At 41.2% G+C, this 10044-nt stretch overlaps 1 protein-coding gene across 6 annotated transcripts in view; it reads left to right on the top strand.

The window, feature by feature from the left end:
• msrab (methionine sulfoxide reductase Ab) overlaps positions 1 to 10044 on the top strand; it is a 55522-nt gene that overhangs the window by 31644 nt on the left and 13834 nt on the right. For 4 of the 6 annotated variants that reach the window (XM_020591173.1, XM_020591167.1, XM_020591171.1 and 1 more), the window contains exon 6: positions 2506 to 3371. In XM_020591173.1, the coding sequence (XP_020446829.1) occupies positions 2506 to 2679 (174 nt within the window). In that variant the 3' untranslated portion in view covers positions 2680 to 3371. Of the gene's footprint in view, positions 1 to 2505; positions 3372 to 3937; positions 8289 to 10044 lie in introns of those variants that run through there. The other 2 variants (XM_020591168.1, XR_002274232.1) reach the window with 2 other exon arrangements.

Below are 10044 nucleotides of genomic sequence, written 5' to 3'. Positions count from 1 at the left end.
GCTGAACCGTTATTAATGTCCCTTTGTTTTAGTCGTCTTCCACACATACACATCTATATGCATGTATACATGCATCGCTTTCACTCTGCCATCACTACGCCATCAGAAGTATCAAAAATGTATTTAGCCTCTCTTCTCTAGAATTTTCTTTCCACCGTCTTTATCGTTTTTATCCTCCACATTCTTCCCTCAATTCCTCTGCTGCTGCAGTGAGAGAGAGAGAGAAAGCGAATCCACATAAGGTTATACACAGTGGTGTGACGCCATGCATTCTGATTTATAGATCTAAAATGGCTGCCGTGTTGTGACTGCTGTAGAGGGCTAGATGCAAAGCGAGGGAGTGGTGCGGGGGTGATGTTTGCTCAGAATAGCAGGTCTTTTCTTGGACATTGTGTTCTCCTTTCATGAAGTGCCCTCTGCCCTGTAGGGTTCACTACTACTGTGGTTTGGTGGTGATGACTGATTAATTAGGCCATGATGTACAAAGCTTCCATGCTTGTGGCGGCTGATTTACTACAGTGCTGTTGAATATAAGCAGGGGAATGGTCTGTGTTCTGTGCTGAGAGCTGCGTTGTGCTGTAGTTTGGTTTATGGGCACTGGGTCCTTCCTGCAGGATGATTCGAGCCCTCACATTGTAGCAGCCGCCACTGAGGACTTAGAGGTCAGCTGCTGCCTCAGCCTCTCTGTGGGGCGCAGAGCTTTGACTTACCGACTCCACTGCATCACCTCCAGCACAGCACACACAGAGCTAGTATCACACTGCCTCCATGTGGACAAAGTCACACACTACCCTGCTTCCCTTATTACTTCTTATGAATTAGTGGTGATACAGTTTTAAATAGTTTGCTCTGTCTGGGCACAGTAATTGATTAGTTATGTGTTTGTTATTCTCTTTGTTCCAGCAACAGAAAAATGTCTAGCAAGACTGATTATATCTCATCTCTGGTATGAATTTTGCTCGGTTTGATTTTTTTTTTTTTTTTTTTTTGGACCAGGAAACGGCACAATCCTCTTTCCAGCAACAGCAAAATGTCTAGCAAGACTGATTATATCTCATCTCTGGTATGAATTTTGCTCGGTTTGATTATTATTATTATTTTATTTTTTTTAGGACCAGGAAACGGCACAATCCTCTTTATGAACTTCAGCATGAAATATACCAAATTGGAATTTTCACAATAAATGGTTATATAGGCAGACAGGTGACAAAACAAAAGGAAAAACCTTAATAAGTGAGTGGAGATTTTGAATTAATGTGTAATGAAACACACCATATCCACCTTCATCAACACCAAATGAGGGTATGTCCTTTGGAAGAATAGTGTTCATCCCTTCAATAGAATGCCTCTGACATTCTGTTCTGGAGGCACATTGTGACCCGGTTCCTTAGTAAGAAACTTTTATTTTTACATGTTCCTCTCTAATTTGTCACTTATCGCTATACGCTTTCCCTTAAAGCTTCAATAGAAAAGAAGATAATGTTGCACATGTCTTTCGAGAAGCTTAACGAGACGTCTTGATACTTATTTCTTGCCTTGAAAACTTGTCCCTGTTGAATCCATTGTAACCGCAATGAACTCAAACTGACCATGGCCTCCATGAAGGAGCAAGCTACAGGGAATTGTTGAGTTGTATCACCTTGAGAAGAATGAGGTCCTCCGCCCTTAACTGCCCATATCCATGACAGCACCAGTACCAGAGAGACAGGACGTATGCAGAAGCTGATAAGAACAGATTGAGCCTGGGTTGAACACATTCAGCTTGTGTTTCATGGCGCTTGCTGAACCTTGCCAACTGACGCCCCCGCAAAGCAAAGCTCCTCGGTGCTGCAAACTGTTCTGAGGTGTAGCACGCTACATGCAAGCTACTTGTTGCCCACAGACAACCCCAGTGCACTTCGAACTTGTTGTTTTGCTAGCTCTCGGGAACACTGATCTAGAGAGGACTGAGTGCTTGTATTATTAGATAGAGAAAATCATTCGGCACAGCAGGGATGCCTTTGATACATCGGTCAGAGGTGTTTAGTGTATGAGTGCATGTCTGTGTGAGTGTATGTGATTTTTTGGCGTGTTTAGTAAAGTGTAAGTGTGAAAGTGTCTCAAAGAAAGCGGATACTCTTTGATGCTTTGTCCCACAGACAGCCACAGAGGCAAGCTGCACTAGACAAAAGAAAAAGACGTTCCTTTCTTCTGTCACTCAGTCATTCTACTTTCTAGCTGTATTAGTGAGAGGTACTGAAACGTCACATCCAATACCCTACAGAATAAAACAACCATTTAAGAGGGGTGCTCATTCTGAGGACGTTACAGCAATCTGAGAAAGTAAAGCTAAATCTGTGTCATGACTTTGCTGGTGGAAACAGGCTGTGGATTCTTGAACACATTCGGAATAGTTTACACACTGAATGGTACTTATGCTGTTGCTCTTTCATTCATATAAACATCCATAATTTAGAATAACTGCATTGTAATTATTTTGATATATGTCTGCACTTTTGCCCCTAGAAGCTGGATAAAAAAGGCTATGACCCCATCACCACAGAGATCCTGGAGGGGCAGCAGTTCTACTACGCTGAGGACTATCACCAGCAGTACTTGAAGAAGGTGCCTAACGGCTACTGTGGGCTCAAAGGCACCGGGGTCTCTTGTCCTATTGGAGCCAGGAAGGATGAACTGTGAGGGATGTGTAGTGGGAAAGAAAAAGATCAGGTGATGAATGATGATATTTGTACCTACTATTGTTGTCATTTTCTGCTCTTTATCTTTTATTTTTAAAATGTTTGAATACAGTATTTTTAACATGACGTACTAGTCAGATCACATATTCATCACTGAACCTCAGGGAATTTTCTGCTCAAAGCTTAGAAATCCTATCCTCAAATAAGTTCAATGAAAAATATTAGAAATAAACTTGAAGCTACTGTAAGTGCAGCTGTAGCAGTCTGTTGATCTGCAGCAACAGTCAGCCTCCACAGGGTGGCGACATTTCTCACAAAACATAGCTCTAGCAGGTGTTTTTTTTTTATGTAGCCTAATGTAGCAAAGAAATCATGCAAGATTTTTTGGTACAGTTGGTTTATTTGGAAGAAAATCTACCAGACGTAATGGTTTACAAGCCAGTAACCTTTTCACATTTGTCTTAAAGCCAGAACATTATGCTAAAGCTCAGACTATGCTGCCAGAATAAGAATAATTCAGATATATTACATGAAGGTATTAATATAATCAGTAGTTTAGAAAAAGGCAAACACGCTAACACCATCTTAAATTTGACCTTTTAATTTCATTGTTAACTGATGTGCATCAACTTTCCTCAGTTAAGATAAACTGAACACTGCTGTCATTTTCTTATTTCTCACTTTAAAAATAAAATGCTCCCTTTCAGATTTTGTTTACATACCATGTACCGCGTGTGTTCATGCATGCGTCTCCTCATTCAGCTATATATGTTAAAGATAAGCCACTGTTTGGATTGTTTGTCCCCTTTTGAAAAGGGACAAACCAAACCAATGAATGGCAAATGGGTATGACTCACAGACATTCACAGACTACTCATTCTGCATTGCAGAATGAGACACTTGAGGCACTCATGTATGCAATATGATACACACTTTGCTTAAACCCTCACTCCACCCCCACCCCCCCAACCCCATAATTATAAATAAAAGTCCTATTATACACCATATAATTACATATCATAGAGCACTGAGCAAATACTGAATAAGCATTGTGTGTTGTGCTTTTCTAATTAAACACATCAACCTGAAAGTCTATCTAAAATTGAAAACCACACTCATGGTTACAATCCAAAATACAGAGAAAAGCTTTTTGGTCGACCGCAGTTGTGTGATTCACCCTGCTGTCGTTTCCCCCCCTCCCTCTCTGTCTTTCTTTCTCTGTCTGTGTGTATGTGTCACATCCTGACACCTGTGTGTAGGTGTGGACCAGGGCACAGGTGCAGGTGCAACCTCTCGGGGCTTATTTTAGTATTGGGGCAGATATTTTTGCATGTATCTGCATGCAGCAGCCGTGTGTGTTTGTGTGTCGGGGCATGTGAAGCTGTGGCTTGCTTGATCGAACCGCGCTGAGTGGTATGTGGTTGGGCCAGCTAGCTGTTTTCCAACACCCGTCTATATTTTTGCATGCCGTTGTGTTTTGTTGAGTGTGTGAGAGGAGATAACCTTTTAATAAACTGAACATCGTTTCCTGGGCTTTGATTAGAGGATGACATGAAAGCTTGAATCACACAGTGATGTCAGTTTTTCCACCATCTACTTGAACAAGAAGTGCATGATTCTGTTAATTGCTGCCGCATTATATAGAAGGGATTATCACAAACTAAGGTTTTGAGTCAGTTATATGTAGGAAGACACTTGCTGTGAGAAATTACTAAGCTTAATGCAGACATTTAGAAGTAGCCATATGAGTAAGTTTTCTGTGTATTCCTTTGTAATAGATTAAAATGGGGCATGGAAATGCATGGTACTCTCATATACGCATCCATACACAAACGCAGTGAAGCAGAGTAGGACAGGAACCAGGCTGTGTGTGCCCTTCAGACAGCGCCTATTGTCTGCAGATGGGCCTTTAATGACCCCACAGCTGGCCACAAAGAGAATACCGCTTCAGCTTGCTGTTATGCCTCTCACAGGCCTATACTCAGTCACTCTGAAGAGAGGAGACAACTCACAGGCACAACACCATGTTCATGCATTTGATATCTTATTTTATTATCCATTAATATACCCTTTTGAGCATGTTTTTTTTTTACTGTCTAAATCTATAAGCTTATACAGAGAAATCATCACTACATCATCTGAGGAAAGGGTTTGCAAAAACATGTGGTGCTGTGGAAGAGTGGGCTGAAACAAAGAGAGTTGTTTATCAGAAGTACTCTGCACTCTTACCCACACATGTGCTCACACACAATATAAATACGCGTCCCAACCACTACCTCTAACTTCGTCCTGTACTGACGCCTAATGCAAAAGGCAGGCGCCCACGCAAAAGAAAGAAACACACCAAAAAGACACCTTGCAGAGAGATGCACCCACACAAATTTCTTGCACTGTGATGTGTTCTCTATTGTGTCCTCCTTTCACAGCTTTTCATTTATCTTCCCCATGACAGCTTCAATAGTTCTTACCATTTGTATATATAGTATAGATATATCATTGAAAGTAGCATTGTTTTATGCCTTATTTCCTCTCTCGATGCCACCATAGGCAGCAAAATAATTTGTTTTTGTAGGACACCAACACAGTTGTATAAATAGAACAATAGCCGTGTGGCACATTCTGCTGCTGTGCTACCAGCTGTAGAACTGCTTTGCCTTCTTGTCCTGCATCCTGATATAATGACTTTTTTTTAGATTGTTGTGGTGGTAGGCACGCAGTTGGAGTGTTGGCGTGTGTGGCCATGCATATATTCTGCAGAGGTAAACCAGAACTAGCATTTTTCTATATGTCCTGTGCATTTCTCTCATGATGGCATGAGTGAGTGTGCAAGGTTTTGCTGATCCCAGATGTGTTTGTGTCCTCTCCCGTGCTCTCCCTTCCCCTCCCTCTGGTTCCTGCATGGGCGCAGGGTCTCAATCAGAGCATCAGGGCTCCAGGAACTGGAGCACAGCAGTCTCTCTGTGCTGCCCAGAGAAGTGCAGCCTTGTCTGGGTCAGTGCATCTGTGGCCTGGGGGAAGAGGGTGAACCCTAGTGCCCCTGCATGCTGGTTTCATTCGAGGTCTTCTCCACTGGTGCAGCCTGACCCCTGAACTCAAGTTTATTCCAAATACTTTAAATCTGCACGTAGCTAGAAAAGCTCCTGTGTCTCAGTCATATGAAGACTGATGACATGTTAAAACATTTCGACAAACTGTGTCCTCAAACAGGTTAGTTTGGTATAGCAAAACCCTCATATAACCATGAAAACAAAAAGAAGGACAAGCTCACACACGCTCACACACACAGTTCTTTCCAGTAGAGAAGCTATCACAAGCCTCTTCTACCTTTCTAATGGGAATAGTGGTAGGTTAAGGGTGGGGGGTGGAGGGCAGCACGTGCTGCAGTGCCTAGTTGGCTTGCTAACTGGCCCAGTGGCTTTTTTGGCTGACAGCCCACACTGTGACACTCTGCACCTGGAAGCCTGTGTGTTGTCAGCCATGCTAGCTAGCACAAGCTACCACCACATGATACACAGGAAACACAGAAATAACTGCTGAGTGTCTTCAGCACAGTAACCACTTACTGGGGGTGTGCTGCTGACAGAAAGGGGTTGAGGAGATGCGTTAAAGGAAAGTAGAAAACAGGGGAATACTGGTCTGAATGGCTCTGGGTGCTGGTATTACAGAGGAGGAAAAGAAAACTGGACTAGAAAGTGAAATGCAAAGATTCTCAGGCAGTTGCACCTGTGCAGTCTTGTGTTACAGGAAGATTCCACCAGCCTTCGTTAAGTCACTATGTTCAACTATATGGTGCATTTACATATAAACTGGCATGCATGTATCCTGTTGATCATGTCGTTTTTATAATCAAACCACTACAAAGATGATTGTGTAACTGTTTGACATTTTACAGCTGAGCTGCTGATGTAATAGTTCAATTTCTGAAAAACCTCTTTCTCTCTTATGTTCAGTTTCTGGCTTTATCTGCTCTGTCCATCTGAACCTCACCTCACACAGGTGTCAGAGTGGAGTCAAGTTTGAATGCTACCGAGAAGCCCTCGATTAGAACTGAACACAGGAAAGTGTTGTGCAACATTTTGGGCTTTTTAGGTGGTGATGTGCTGATGTGTCACCATTTTGAGGAAAGAGGGCAGAAATAGGACACACACACACACACACACACACATATACTGCTTGTACTGCATCATGCACAAACTGTTTTCTGTATGTCTGCCACAGCCAGCTAATTTATGCCAACGGTGCAGATTGAATCTTGGGTTTCTGATAAGAGCCATCATGAGATGGTGGTGGAATTGGCTATCTCTGACTGAATATGTGTTTGTTTTTCTGTGTTGGAGAGCGAGAAAGAAAAGGAAGAGAAGAAATAGATGTGAAGGAAATGAGTAGATGGAGGGAGAGAAAAAGAGAAGGGAGGAGAAATCATGCTGGCTGCACCAGGAGGAAGCTGGGTCTGATGCTTCTCCATGCAGCTGCTCCCAAACACCCACACTCTTCCTGTTGGAGTGTGCATGTGTGTTTACTTTTTGTGTATAGATTTACATAAAAGGCCATGTTATGCCAGCGGTTATGCTCTTCATTAAACATTTTTGAGGATTCAGAAATTAAATGGATTTTTAAACCTTGCATCTTAAAGACAGATCGTGTTATTTGCAATCAAAGAGAAAACTGGTTTAGAACAAAAGGAGTTCAGTGGCACATGATGAAAGTTACTGAAAAGTAGGACTTCAGGTACCTTACAGGAGGCGCAATGTGAAAGAGCTGCCTGACTGAGGCCCTCTCTGTCTTTTCAAAGAAACACTGGCCTCAAAAAACATCCGCTGGTGGAAACACTGGCCTGGCAGCCAGTGAATGGAAAGGTTTGAGGTAAGAGTGTGGCCACACTGAGGTGTGTCAGCAGGGTGTACAACTGTGTGGTAATATGTTTGATGGTCTTTTTAAGTTTCCATCACAACGACAGACAAGACAAAAGGGCTTTTTCATAAGCCATACTGCTGTTGCAACTGCAACTGTTGTGACTAGTGGGTTTACTGCATCTCTCTGTTCAGGTTGACCTCTGACATGAATGTCTTCTACAGATTGCACCACTACAATTGTTAGCCTAAATTCCATTCAGTAACATGCACTGAGTGAGCAAATATACACGCTTTCAGTTTCATAATATTTGCTTCTATTTCAAATCCTAGAAATTGCTTTCCATGAAAAAACAAGCAATTACATAATAATAATGTTAACAGCAATTTGACAGAATTTTCAGCAAAATCAATAGAAATTGTGCTGTTGTAATAGTATCAACCGGTAAATTTAATTGGCATTGATATATTGATGTAAGTATCATTTTAAAATGAAAACAACACATTACTGGCTATTAGAGAAGACTTTGCCATCCCATCAGCTTAAAATCAACAAATTTAACTAAATACACATTTGCCATTAAGATAACGTTGTCAACTCAGCTGTTAATACATATCTAAATACAAATTGGCAGCAAGATTAAAGTACAAACTAACATAAAATACAGATTATACAGATCCATACAAGTCTCTAGTTTAAGTACTCTATTTTTATTCCTATTTATCTCCTTTCACAAAGAGCATTCCCTTGTCTGCATTGTTTACTGCCTGTTTATACCTCTTATTTTGCATTGTTTGCACTGTTTGTTGCTTGTTAATACTGTTTATTTTATTATATTACACAGCCTTATGTTGGCTTACTGTTTACTTGCCCCTTGCATGGGGATATGTACGTGCACATTGAGAGCCAATGCACCAGAGTCAAATTCCTTGTGTGTCTGACACACCTGGCCAATAAAGCAGATTCTGATTCTGATTCTGAAAATGTCTTAATAAGGTGGCCACCAGAACAGCTTCAGTGCAGCTTGGCATTGATTCTACAAGTTTTTGAACTGGGGATGAACACATTCTTCCAAAAGCTTTTCCCTCAGTTGGTGTGTTGATGGTGGTGGAGACACTGGCTAATATGTCAGCTGGGTTGAGATCTGGTGGCTGTGAAGGCCATAGCGTGTGATTCACATCATTTTCATACCCAGCAAACCATTTGAGGAGCTGTTGTGCCCTAGGCACTGTCATCCTGGAAGAGACAACTCGTTTATTCAGGTTTTCCCTCTAATTTGTCTCCCATTTGCATATATACCATAGCCAAAATGTCAACTGAGCAAATGTTGCTCATCATCACAAGAGGCTGCGGCCCATCAAAGCCAAAGCTACTCAGCACAAGAACAGTTTCTTTCCAGTATCAGCTGCCCTCACAGACAAGGCCCATCTCACCTCCACATGGTCATTACATGCGATATGTTACATTAACGCAACCTGATGCACACTTTGCACAGTGTATACATATCTCAGTCAACGTGTTTCAGCCCCTTTCCTAACTTAACATATTTATCTATTTAGCACAGGTTTATTTTTAAAAGATCGTAATTTTCACATTTATCATTATTCTTTTGTACTTGTTGTAGTAATTGTATTTTTAGTAGTAATTTGTATTTTTAACCAATTCGAACCACATTACCAAGGCAGATTGCATGTGGAAATGTATTTGGCAGTAAACTTGTTTCTGAATCTGATTCTGATCACTAGACTGGGGGACTGTGATGACAGGAGGCTCCTCCTTTGAATTGTTATTCATATGCTGCTGGTGCTGGGTTCTGAGGCAGGATATAGTGCATCTGCTTCACACTCCATAATGATGGGGGAACAGCACGTGTTCAGCACCAAAACTGTGTGACAGACCATTGGATTATAGTGGAGCCAGTTCAGACTGTATTGCTATTATTGAAGGAAATCAGCGTATTGGCAAATTACAGAACAGGAGTTGCTTCACAATTTTGTGGAGATATTGATAATGGCTGAGCCCTTCTCTGTCAGAGTACCCCAATTCCAAAACAATGTTTAACATTTGAAATAAATGTACAATTTTACACAAGTATGAAGGGTACTGGTAAATATTTGTTGCCAAACAACTGAAGAAAGAAGAAGAAAGAGTAAAAGGTTATTTCACCATTTTATAGACAACTAATCAAGAAAATATCTAGAACACTTGATAATGAAATATTTAGTTTCCACGCTAGATAAAAACAAAAAAAAATTTAACAAGTACTTTTAATTTGCTATTATTATTTGTAAACAAAAAAGAGAGAGCCAATTTAGTACTTTTCTGCGTCTGCATCGGCCGCCATCCTTAAGATGAATTTCTCATAAAATGCTTCAACTTGAGCCACTTAAGGGATGTGAAACACGAATAAGGCGCTCGTAGTCTGTCAGATTTCATATTGCACTAACATTTGGTGGAAAACGTGCCTTCCACCTCTGCATTCTATTCTCCATCCATCCTTCTGCTGTTACTTATC

This window comes from Monopterus albus, unplaced genomic scaffold (genome assembly GCF_001952655.1).
Source record: "Monopterus albus unplaced genomic scaffold, M_albus_1.0 scaffold13.1, whole genome shotgun sequence".
NCBI lineage: Eukaryota > Metazoa > Chordata > Actinopteri > Synbranchiformes > Synbranchidae > Monopterus > Monopterus albus.
The sequence above is the reverse complement of the archived record's forward strand: the minus strand, read 5'-3'. Positions and strand labels throughout refer to the sequence as shown.